General features: G+C 40.1%; 1 protein-coding gene across 1 annotated transcript in view; it reads right to left on the bottom strand.

The window, feature by feature from the left end:
• The window catches only part of grik4 (glutamate receptor, ionotropic, kainate 4), an 89,120-nt gene extending 76,372 nt beyond the window's left edge, over nt 1–12,748 (bottom strand). Inside the window, exons 1-4 of the mRNA XM_010794339.1 lie at nt 12,743–12,748; nt 11,786–11,951; nt 5,138–5,316; nt 1,976–2,029 (exon numbers count right to left, since the gene is read on the bottom strand). Coding sequence (XP_010792641.1) covers nt 1,976–2,029; nt 5,138–5,316; nt 11,786–11,951; nt 12,743–12,748 — 405 coding nt within the window. The remainder of the gene's footprint in view (nt 1–1,975; nt 2,030–5,137; nt 5,317–11,785; nt 11,952–12,742) is intronic.
• Nucleotides 12,749–13,517: the final 769 nt, after the last annotated feature.

Raw genomic sequence — 13,517 nt, 5'->3', positions numbered from 1 at the left:
GAGAGAGAAGTGTAATGGGTTACAGCTGTTGCTATGGCTGAACACAGACCTTCACACTTCAGACCATTACAAGGATGTGAGCTGAAGCTATAAACGATGCCGTCAATGACCAATTACAGCGTTTTAAGAAAATGGTGGCAATAGTAGAAAGGGGGATGTGTGTCATCATCTAGTGTCTACAATGAGTGTGTGTGTTATGCTGCAGCCTCCCTCAGACGTCAGGCCAGAAGAATGATGGACCATATTCAGTTATATACACGGAAGAACAAAGACAAGCAGGTTAAAGAAAGGGAGGAAAGATAAAATAGGAGAAGTGACTATGTTAAGGGCTGTAGAATAAAACATGGCAGCAGCCCAATCTTAATGAGCCATAAATCAGCTTGATATGAATCATCTCTACAGTGCTATTAGAGCAAAGTGTTGCGAACCTCATTAATTTCCATTAGGGAGCCACTATCTAGTAAGTTTACTATTGCATAACATTTTCTCCAGGCTCCTATCTTTATGATCTTACAATAACTCCCAGTGATCCCTTAGCATCTATGTTCCTTAACACCATTACTCTCAAGTTTGGGGTCAATCCCTTTAATTTCCAGCATGGACGTTTTTAGCAGCAGTGACTCATTTCAAACGGCTCTGTCACCACTCTGCACTCTGATGAAGGCACAGTAGATTATATAAAAAAAATGTAAAACACTATTGAAAATGATAAAATATATATTATATGTATAATAAAAGATACTATTAGCTGCCATGCAATGCCTTTGGAAAGTTGCGGCATCTCCTCAGAGAATAGCAAGCTACAAACCTTTTGATTCTAAATGCAGCCAAACTAAAAGTTGTAGTTGATATACTTTTGGCAGCAAATTTCTGTCAGATAGTACCCGCAATTAATTAAGGAAACATGTTGCCCTTGCCTGAAAAACACAAACTTGCTTTCTGGTCACAGAAAACATCTTTGTCCTCAAAAATACTTACAACTTGAAAAAAAATACATTTATCTGTCTCACTCAAAGTGATTCCGCTGTAGGCCTGCCAATGCTTTGAAAGCAACTTTGCAGAGTTAACATTTAGCTGCCTCTCTCTCTCTTTTGACTGCTTTGCCAGTGTAGGCAATGTGCAACATCCTCTATGAAGCATCGCTTACCAAGCTACATTAGTTTTGACTAACCACAGTTAACAAGTAGATTAAAGCAGCTGTGCTCTGAACATTATGTAATGCAATGTGATTATATCAGTAGGAAATAGTTTATGGGCACTATACAACTTCATAGAAATGCCCCTAAATGTGAACCAACATTACAAGGGTCCAAGGCTAACTTTAGCAAAAAACTATGCTAAGTAGCCAAGTAATTAAAACGAAATAAGGAAACGTTTACAGTACAAGCTAAATCAGCAGTAGATAGATTCTAAAACGGGAAGAAAGAAAAGAAGGAGAAGAAGAAAGGTGAAGATGAATGAGGCTTGGAGCTCTTCCTCAACTCTTAGACAGAAATGAATGTTGACTAAGGACGATGACCTCATCGCTCATTCCATGGGGGCTTGGCCGGCTTTCCACAATCACTATTAGATTAATAACTGCGGCAGCAACAACAACAACAATAATACAAGTAGCAATCACAATAATCATTATTATGTATTTTTTGGGGCCAGGAGTGCACTTCAACCGACGAGGGGCAAATGATCAGTGACTGGAGCCATTACAGCCACCACACTCAGTATGTCTCTAATTGGAAATCACAAGCAGTGAGGGAGAAAATCAGCTATGCTATAATGAAGCTAAGCTATAATTCCTCTGTCTTAGCTCCTGCCTGCCTAACTCTATCTATTCAATCAATCATTCAAGTGAGGAGCACCAATTAAAGTGCACTATTTGAATACACTACAGGAGCACAGCATTGGACTACTGATGTGCTCCTGCAGGTGTGAAATCTATATTGCCTCCAGACACCAACACTATCCCCCGTTTCCTTACCAGAGAGGTGAAGATGTAAGTGTAGTAGACTGACAGCATCCCCAGCTCTGATGCCTGCAGAACAAAAGACAAGAGGGACAGGAGGTAAGAGATAAAAGGCAAACGTAAGAGACAGAAGATACAAAAGGCAGAAAACAGGAATACGACGATTGTAGCTTCAACAAAATGGTGGAGGTCAGAGAAACGGAGCAGGCAGCGGGAGAACAAAAGAGCAGCAGAGGGAGTCTAGAATAAAGGGGCGGGGAGAGAAGTTGAGAGGTCAGTGATTCAGTGTAACTCAAGCTCCACTCTGCAGCAGACAGATCAAATCCACATCTAGATAAGACAAGGCACATTCTTATCTGACGACGGCTCTCAATGGAGCAATTAATTTCCGAAGTGCATTAGTATGCTGCTCGACACTCCGTCTTACAATTTGATTAAATCAAAGTCACAGTGAGGAGCAGTTGTGAAGGACAGGGTGAACTTTTCATAGTTTCATTTCATTAAAGTCATTAGCAAAAGAGAAAAAATAATCGAGCTATAGGCTTCTGTTTAATCATGATGTGATGCACATTATGATTCAAATCAATAAATGTCAAGGAGACATATATATATAAAAGCCTTTTTAAAGAATGTCCTCTTTGTACACATTTTTTTTTACTTTATATTATTCAACCCTGGGTGGAATCCTTTGTGAGCATGTATTAATCCTCATGTCCCTTCTGCGTCGCTTCACAGAGAGTGTCTTTTCTACAACTCGCTGCACTGAAATTTCCATATTTCCATAATAAATAGTTGAAAGACTAACATTATTCCAAGGTTGTTATCTGCACAAATGTAACCTCTGTGTTGGTGTTTGAATGCCATACGATGTGTGAATCACTCAGCTGTTGAATATTCAGCTTAAGTGTTCGGTGGAGAATAAATAATAAAACACAAAGAGAAGAAAAACACATCTTATATGGCAAAAACATCCAAACACAGATGTCACTATTAAACTCTGTAGGACCTCTCATGTTGACTTTTTAAAGCTTTCTCCTTTGAGCATATTTAGCACGCTAAAATGACTAGCATGGTTACTATTTAATTACATTTTTATTCTTCAGGTTTAGTGTTTTTAGCATCTGCCCTGCAGGGTTACACAGAGCCAGTTAAGCTTGGTAATGGCAGAGGTGATACATAATTATGTTTAACAGTACTTTATGCAGGAAGTAATATTTCTAACACCCAGCTTCTGTAACTTGGGCGATTAATGTCTTTATTACCTGTCCAAAGAAAAAATGACATTGAAACATAAATCGCATTTTCCTGCTGCCCACATCAGAAGACAACCAAAACAAGCAGCTGATGAAAAATATCCTTTTGTTTTCCTTTCACTGCATTTAAAATAAGCTTATTTTCCTTTTTTCATCCCACTTTGTGATCTCCTCGTTGTTCTACTGCAGCTTTTGGTCAGAGTGCAGGCAGTTTGCACTGCCCCGGTATACTGGGCTCACTATCAGTCCTACTCTGGCTTTGTAAAGCTGTGCACAGCAGTGGAGGGCTGAATAAACAAGATTACATTCAGAATGCTAACACTGCTGACCTAAACCCCTCAGAATGCAAAATCCTCAGAGAGTGAGAAACTGTAAGATGCAAGATGTAAACAGACAAATAATGGGAAATGTCTTGCATGACAAAGGGCGATTCTGTCCCTCTAGAGCAGCTCAGTACTCTTATCACCATCTGAGAAGGGTACAGTATATACGCCATATATATCTGATATGGTTGGCAACTAGGCACTCAACGAGAGCCAGGACTGCCAACTTTCTACCACCCAGCTGCAGGATTGTTGTGACAGGCAGCGTGACACAAATAGGAGACAAAAGAGTGAGAAACACAGGGATGGGGTGCACAAGACCACACGAAGAGCGAGGTGTGAGGAAACAAAGTGAAATAGTCTTCTCACGGGCAAAGAGCGAGAAGGACAACCACTCCATGTTGATAATGAAGACACAGACAGACGGAGAATGGGAACAGAGGAAGAGAGAAATAAAGAAAGAAAGACATCCCACTGTGGGCTCCCGCTGCTCTGTGGCCCAGGGTTGCCATGGTGACTTGGATGACAACTGATGGCGGCCTGAATGAGCTTGATCGAGGTGAGAGATGGAGACTAAGGTCTACTGTGAGAGTGAGTTTATAACTGAGAAGGAGAAGCGAGAGAAACATCCCCCCTTTGTCTGCAGTTACTGTCACCTCCACTTTAGTCATCTATCCATCGTCTTCTAGAAATAATGGAGGTGCGTATTAATCACAGAGAGGCCATATGCTGTTGCCAAACACTCTAGCTTCCTCGGCTGGCCCAATCGCCGTTATTGATGCCATTAAGGCTCTTTACAAACACAAGTCACCAATCAGGAGGAGCTTCATCTTGTGTGGACGTCAGACTGTTGGAGGTTTTGATCATGTACTGTGACGCTAATGATATGTATGTGCAATTACCTCATACAGGTCGAATTGTTAGGCTACGCACAAAAATAGCCTTCACTAAAGATTTCAAGTTTTTTCTGTCAGGCGGTAAACTTAAAAACTTTGCATATTTTTGAGAAAGTACAGCGGTAGATAGATAATGAATAAGAGCACCATTTTAGAAAGTAGAGAAAAGTGCCTCTTTTTGATTCTGTCCTTATTCACATCATTCCACTTAACTGTGTAGAATTTTCACTTTTCGAAGGTAATTCATTGGGATACAAATTGATTTAATACCATAATTTGATGTGAAAGGTTTGTTTGACTCAATTCCTCTGGCTTTTATTTTGGAGCCGAGATTTTCTGTAACTATGTCTTTTAAATGTCTACTGCCATAAATCCATGTAATCCGTCTTCTTATTAAAGAGAGCCAATGGATTACTGCGGTGAAAAAGTATTTAATTTATAAGTACTGCACACTATTTATTTGGGGAATACAAACTTTTAAAGATGAAAACTAAACCAACTTCTTCTTACAGTTTAAGAAATCACTCTCCCCATATTCAATTATTTTTAGCCCTGAAACCTTTTTGCCACAGGCGTTTTCAGCTACTTTTCCTTTTTGAGGTATATGAAAGTTAAATAAATGTGGATCTGTATAAAGCCAAGACTATAGACATAGACAAGTTATCAGTGCACAAATAACACAGCCATCATGTGAACCATACTAACCCGTTCCAAAATGATGTGTGACATGGTGGCGTTGGCATCGACTATAATAGTGGCAGTCTTGTCATCTCGTATCTCCTTCAGGAGTGGGGTCGGGTCATTGCTGTCATCAAGCATGCGCACTGACAAAGTCTCCTTGGAGATGAGGAACTGCCTGAGGAGCTGCTCCAGGTTCAATAAGCCTGCCGGTAAGACACACGCAGAAAAAACACAGAAGAGGGTTACTTGAAATAAAGTGAAGACTCTCCCAAGGATATGAAGTCAGGTATAATATAGCTTTTTTCACATTAGATAGAACAGACACAAAGTTAAGGAAAGTCAAGTGCATTTAAAGTACCGGTACATGGTTGGTATTGTTAAAGCACTATGCACTTACTATGCATACAATGTATCTAACTAGAAATTAATTGTTTGTTTTCCACCACATTTCACAGCAATGAATCCATAAATACATTTACAATGCAGAACACATGCACTGATTTCTTTTAAATACAATTATTGTGGAGCCATCAACACAAAGGGACGTTTTCATCAACTTCTCTTGTACTCGATCCCATGGTACGAGACCGCTCGACTCTGAGGAGGGTAAGTGGTATTTGCCCTAATTAAAGCATTGCCGACTTAATCAAAGTGTTCCCAGCTGTATTTTACAAGTCACTTGGCATACATATATAAGCAGACTCTGAGAGGTTATTGGACTAATTTATTCACATAGGAGACTAACTTGTCAGGTGTGTCAGTGTGAGAAAAATACAACCTGAATAATGAGTCGCTGAGAGAAATATAATGAGCCATGGCATGTATGTGTGATGGTTAAATTGTGATGGTTGAATTGGCCTCCCATGACCTAATCACACTTGAATAACATTTCTAGATATTGGCAAGGAGAGTCATATGAGAAGGACATATCGCTACACAGAAGGACTTGCATTTCACTCTAGACTTGCATTACCTTCGCTTCGACCTAAAATGTCCATTATAAAGAAATAACAAAACAACACTCTAGACTTAGGTGTCAACATCTTTTAACAGTGATGTTTGCCATGGTGACAGCAGAGTAGATCATCTGTCACATGGGAACCAATTGTGGTCCAACAATTTAAAGTTATCAAGCTGACTCTTTTAAGCTTTTTCACAGCACATTAACACACGCTACAGCACTGCCCCAGACACCAGAATCATGTCTAATGGCTTCTATAATTGTGTCTCGGTTACTGTCTGTCTTTCATCTGGTCGGTACAGCAGTGTATCATCGGGTGTGTTTGTCTTCCTGTAGCTGGCTACCTGTGTGTGTGCACTCATGAGACATCACTCGTGGCTGCTCCTTGCTCGCCTGGCTGTGTCTCCGACCTGTCAGATCGGCTTCCTCTGTAGTATAACTTTGATGAGCTTGAAATAGCTTCTGTTAAATCGCCCTCCTTGCCTGCCTCCTGCAGCCGCTCTCTCTAGCTTCTTGCTGTTTCTTGTTCATTAGACACTAGACTTTAGAGCTTCTACTAAATATAACTTGCCAAACGGCACATACACAAATTCTTGCTAAAATAAAGGGAAACACAGAAAAGGCTCATTTTAGCTCCGGCTGCTCAGGATCTAAAGGGGGGATGTGAAGCTGAACGAAAAAAATAGATTTTCTTAAGTTTCACCTTGCAGGGAAATAACATGATTTTACTGCTTCTCAAGTTAAGTTATGTTTACGCACCTAATCGCATTGTCTGTATCCTTGAGGCTTAGAAACAGGTTGAATCTATTTCCTAAATTATTTTTGAATTCAAGTCAGTTCTTTCCACACTTTACTTTACATCCTTTATTGTTTACCTTCATATTAACAGGTCTTGCAGTATTTCCTGACATTGCTGCCTCATTAGTGTGTTTCTTGGACATACTGTAACTGCCATCTCAAGATCAGTGGAAAAGTGTGAATCCACGGGCAGGGATGTAGATAACTAAACAAATACAAAAAAACAGATTCATAGCGCTACTAGGGGTCCTTGCAGATGCATCCAAGGACAGTTTTGTCCACCCCAGTCAGACCTGGCGTTAAGTGAATCTTTAAGGATCATAACCTTAAGTTCAGAGTCAGAGTTTTGATTTGGTACATAGTTTTGTGTAATCCAGTGTAAGTTGAATCTAGAGAATGCATTATGTCAAAGAGAATCCTGTCAAGGTATTTATATAGATTAAAGATGTGTGTTTGTTAACACACAACTTGTTGGCAAGGAAGACACATGGCTCGAATTCTCACTGAGGCACAACAATAAAGGTGAGAGCTGACATTCAAGTCAGGAAACCAGCACTAATGTACCGTACCTTTCACATACACACCACACACATGCATGCACACACACAACAGACAATGCTTTTGCAAAGACACAAAGTGACCCAAAACAAGCACACAGAGCCACAGACATACAGAGGAACAAGCAGTATAAGAAACATTAACAGAATACATTAAAGCAGCTGAATATGCATTCCTTGATGGTGTATTTGAATAATGTACAGTATAGTGAAATCTTCCGTCTTGAAGAAGCAATAAATATAGTCCCCAATCTTTGATTACATTACATTATGATGACTTATCATTTAGCCTTCAACAGAGTAATACCTCGTTTTTATGTTGTCTGCAAGATCAAAACCTATATATATATATATAATTATATTTATATATACAGTCTATGGTTAAAACATTAAACAAATTCCAGAGCTTATTCCCCTTCCTATTAACCCAAATAACCATAGAAGTACAACCATCAATAACGGCAATAATCCACCTGTCGCACGGTGATGGGGCTGATGTGCAGTTACTCATAATTCCTGATTTCTCTGCAAACAGAATTCATATACATTATTTGTGCAGTGCAAATACCTTATCCTTGCAAAAGCTTTTCTTGTAGCTATTTCAGCTTGAGGGTGATATTACCGTGTAGTAATATATAGAGAAAATGGCAAAAGGCAAAGATAGCAGAGTTCAACATGTTTTGTTGCCCCATGTAGAGTGTTCCACCAGGGACACTACTTTGTCTGTCTTTTTATTGTTGCCTTAAATGGACAGGTAAGGATGAAAGCTCCATGCTGGATATAAACCGAGTATGACACAAAGTGGTTTTCATACACCTGTTTTTAAGGGCAGTTTAAAAAATCCATGAAAAACCCACATCAAAAGAAAATGCATACATATTTTACAGGTTGTTGTTTTTATAAAAGCAAAATTCTCAGTGCAATGAAACTTTGTGGAACAAGTATGTCACTTAAAAGGCTAGAAGAGGAGACAATGTTTTCAGTGTTTTAGTTTTGACTGGCTCTCCTTTAATTTGTTGTTGTGCCTTGTCCTTCTCCAAGGGTTTAATGGCTCCTGACTGGGCAATTAGCTCCACCAGCTGTTTACCTTGACGAGCCCAATTCCTAATACCCACATAACCCTAGTGAATGGAAACATACTCTATCTAGTATGTTCCTTTGCTGATTTTCTGTAGAAAACTGGTTATAGTCACAATACATCATATAGAAAACCGTATATCATTTACAGGAGATGCCTCTTGATGTGTCTTTTGATTGAAATGTTCACATTTCATTTATGCTGGTGAGGAATCAGCCTCAATCCCTTTTCTAATAAAATCAAGAAAAAAGTTGCTGCAATTTACTCTAAAGAAATACAACATGTTTGCAATTATATACACAAACCCTGCCCACTCTCCACAAATCTAAAATGTAGTTTTTATGGGTCAACAACTTTTATTTAAAAAAAAATCAGCATGTAAGCCAACTGCCCTTCATCTATTCAACGAGAAGCTTTTTAAAACTCCAAAGTGCTGCTGCTTCTCGCACCATCACCACTATCACTTTGATTACCTACAACAATGTCTTTCACATCATGATCATTAGTGGCCACAACATAATTACAATTATAAAAGTAATTATGTAGTATTAAGACCATCCTCTGCAATTACTATGTTCTCGTCATCCTAACACCAATAACACAGTGCTGATCACAAGTCATTGAGATGTCTCTTCCACCTGATTAACACTGATTACAAGTTAGAAAAGTAGACACAGTAGGTCAGCATGAGCAATGGAAAATTGCAAATTATTAGACGTCACAATCTATAATTAAATACAAAACTAAAAGTTTAAAGTGAAACCATGATACCAAGTATGTTTTGTCTCTTACTTTGCTGCAGTGGAGCGATGCAGTGAGTTGAAACGGCAAACCTTGCTCTCAAACTGTGCCTATCGAAGGAGAAAAAGAATGCTCTTCAAGCATGTGTGGCCTACTGTTTTGTTGAACTTATAAATCCTGTGTACCTGCACTGCAGTTCCAGTCAACATTTGAGAGTTTAAGGGATGTTCTCTTTGAGCTTACTGACAGCTGCACCAATCACCTCACTAATGAAAGTAGTCTGCTGTGGCGCAGTGTGAGTGAGAGCAGAAACAGCATGCATGGGAATGTGTGTGATTTGCACAGTGTACGTGTGTGCATGCAGAGTCCAGTGCGTGCACTTTAACACGTGTCTCTTTTCATTAACCAAAGGCCTCAACCACACAACATGTGGGCCCCCCCAGTAGGTCAACAAATTCAACCACATGGAGAGTTTTCGGAGCCAAATGTACAGTAATGCGGCTGCGGCACACACTGCTATCGATAGTGGAGGTTAGCTTTATTAATGTCCGTCCTGGTGTGCACTGTGCCTTTGGGCACAGCTCCACCTCCGCTCCTGCCTCCTCAGCCATGGCTGGGAAATATTCATGTATTGGCCACGCTCTATTAGGCTGTCACTACCTATGGTGATTAATGAGGCCGGCACATGTGGACGAGCCACCGACAGGCTTTCAACCGACCAACTGACAGAGAGAGAAGTGTAATGGGTTTCAGCTGTTGCTATGGCTGAACACAGACCTACACACACACACACACACACACACACACACACACACACACACACACACACACACACAGGCATGAATCCAGGCATGCTTCCATGTGATGCCTTTTCTATTGAATGAACGAGGGTCACATGAGAGAGTGCAATCAATACAGCCGCGTCATTTCCTGGACTCTCTCCCTCTCGTTAATGTATAATTCTAGTGTGGTTGCCTCCTCCCTTTCCTCACCCCAAACAACTACATTTCAACCCTGCCACATCTGCCAAATAGCATCCTCTCTTGTCCCCTCCTCTCCCACCCCTCTCTCATGTTAGACTCCCCTTATAGTCTTTTATCTGCCTCTGATCTACCCTCATTGCATTTCTTTTTATTCCATTTAATTTCCTTTCCAGTACTCTCAAAGACCAGGGACACAGAATAAGAACCTCCCCGCCAACCTGCACACCCACCCAGAGGGAACAAAAAGAGTAATGTTAAAATGAGTTTCATTTCCCCAAACTATCTAATATTAAAGTCAAAGGATGCCTAAAAGGTTAGCTTGTTATCACTTTTCTCGCCGGAGCTGTATTAATCAACTCTTGGTGGAATTCGTGTCACAGAAACAGAATCTTTGCCCTGAATTGGAAAAATGACTGACAGGTACAGAAACACCTAGAAGGGAAAACAAGTAAAGATATATTTTACCCTTGCAGTGAAATGAGTCGTGTAGTAAGGTCGGTTTAAACTACAATTATATATATATATTTCCTTTTAGTGCATTAAATTATTTATTTACGAGTTTCTTCCTACAAAAATAACAGCATGAATCTACTTTAACTGACCGTAAATACAAACATTTCGGTTTGATTCATGTCATTTTGAGTGACAGATTTTGCCCTAAAGGTTATAAATAAAAGGAAACAGTCAAAGAGGCAGCTGAAAGGCAGAATAACTGAGAATAGAGATAGGCGGGAGGTGGGCGGTTCATAGTGGCTCATTGCCATCTCCAGGCAGTCTGAGACATGGTTGATGTCTCAAGTCTATTTCCTTTCTTCAAAGCATTGTGCTGATTAGGGAAAAGGTTAGCGGGTGCCACTCAGGGTCATGGTGCTTTTGTCTAGGGAGTTGTAATTACTGCTTGCTGGACTACAAGAGGGTGGGAACGGGCTATGGTTTAATCTTCCTCTCTATTTACGAGAATAACTTCCCTCAAGGAGATCTTCAAGCTTTTTTTAAGGTCATTCAGTTTAGTATCTTTAGAATCTAATGAGCGCCTTTGACAGGGAGGCGGTCAGATCACTCGTAGATACAACTTCAAACTCAACCCTGGTTCTTTTTAGTCCATCTAAAGAGGAGTTTCAGCAGTGTGTTTCTTAGGTGTACACAGACTTGCAAACATGACATTAAGATGGAAAGTATAAGAAAGAATAAACATGACAACATGTAACATGCTATATAATTTAATTTACGGATCATTATGACATTGCAAATGAGGAAGAACCCCGCAATAAATGTGATTTATTTTGGAAGCAGAAGCCAGGGATGTTGATGTGAGGCAGTTTTAGCGGCGCAGTGCAGCAGCTGCTTCAGAGGGGAGCGTGACACAGGGTGAGATGTTGATAAGCAACACAGCTGTTGTTAGAACACAGCCGACATGAGTGCGAAAAACTTATGTCTGCTTACATGTGTTAAAGGGTTGCAGACATTAGACCAAATGTTTGCACTTTGTTGGCAGATTCTCCCGCTCATGTGTGATGGTGTGTTTTGTTGTGAAGGTATGAACGCTGTACTCACAGTCAGCCTGTGCACAGATGAGGCAGGAGGTGGTGCTGTTAAAGAAGGTGAGAAGGCCGGCCACAGCCAGGCTGATGTCCGTGTTGGTCGGCCTCATGTCCAGAGTGGTGAAGCGAGGGAACTGAACCTTCAGAATGTCCTCTGGAGCCACCTTGACATAGGGCACCTGCACAGAGAGGCTAAAATCAGACTTCCTGTTGCATTTTAACCATCCACACTTTTACATTCATGTTTAACAACGGCAGCAGACATCTGCAGAAAGGACAACAATATGCTGTAAGAGATCTCACCAAGAGCAAATGTGTAAGATGGAACTGCAGAATAAAAATAGTACAATGCAAAAAAGACTGCCAGAAGAAAGAACAGTTCTGTAGAAATGGGATCAATCTGTTAAAATAAATTGCAAACAAGATGACCCAGGGGTCTGAGGAAATGTGCATATTCAGAATTCTAATTCTTTCAGTGACACTGAAGCAGATTTCGGAGACTCCAAGTGTAGATCTGAAAGACCTATTTTGGTTCCACCCACACGAACAAGCACTTGTTAGAGAAAACTTCAGTACAACACCCCCTCACCCTCTGCGACAAAACATTTCTTCACTGTGGAGCAGCTCAACGGAGTGTTTCAGGTAACAATTTTATAATCCAACATATCACAGCAAATTTAAGTAACTAACATTCTTTTTTTGTATTGGTGCTGTTAGATCATTGCATTGCACAGCTTCTTAGCAATACCAGAGTTAGCTACAAGCTTAATTACATCTGAAGTCCCTGTGCCGGGAACAGGGTAGATCAAAAATTCAATAAACAAAAGAAGATCATCATTTCTGATGTTAAAACCGTATGTTTAATACATTTATATAATGACCAAATCCAATATCATAATCTGTCAAATAAATAAAGAATATGACAGTCAGGTTAAAGTGCCAACTACCAGCTTTCCTTTGAAGGTATTACATCCATATCCGATGAAAAGTATTAGCTATAAACATGAAATGTAATGTATGCACATGTAGGTTCATTATCCTGCTGTATTATGCTACATTTTTAGAACAGTGTGTAAAGAAGCTAACCCTTTCCACACCATAGACCCAAAACGGATGAACACCATTAAAGCTGTGTGTCAGAATCTGAAATTCATAGTGGCTGTTAAAGTATAATGTGCTGCAGGACGAATTAAAACCCAAGATAATGTAACTAATGTATACTTAATAGGTCACGACTGACTGCCGTGTATGTCTAAAAATCATAGTATCCTAAGGTCAATAATAAGCATTACACTTATGAGGCAATAATTACACTGGGAACAACAACACAACACATTGAAGAGCAGAAGCATGAAATAAGGCGCGTGTTTAGCCAGTAGTCAGAGCAAAGATCAGGCCCAAGGAGTAAGTGAAAGGAAGCCAGCCAAGCCTTCAGTGAGAATCAATAAATACACAATTCTCCTATTCCAGCCCCATTGTGAGGCATACAGTCTTCAGTGAGATGGATTGCCGTGTTTTCACAGGGTAGATTTGCTGTTGCTACATTAATATCTGTATTCCTTTGCTGCCTCTAATGAATTGATCATCCCCACTGCACTAACAGGTATATCTAGCGCAGACTGTCTGAGGGTAGGTTAAGTACACTGCAGCTAACCTTGCAGCCTTGGACATTTCCTGAGCACAGCAACTAATCCGGACGGAAGCCCACTACAAATCTGCTGAACTTCAGGAAAACCATAAATTAC

This window comes from Notothenia coriiceps, unplaced genomic scaffold (genome assembly GCF_000735185.1).
Source record: "Notothenia coriiceps isolate Sejong01 unplaced genomic scaffold, NC01 NC01_scaffold00037244, whole genome shotgun sequence".
Classification (NCBI taxonomy): domain Eukaryota; kingdom Metazoa; phylum Chordata; class Actinopteri; order Perciformes; family Nototheniidae; genus Notothenia; species Notothenia coriiceps.
This window is presented reverse-complemented; position numbering and strand designations above follow the sequence as displayed.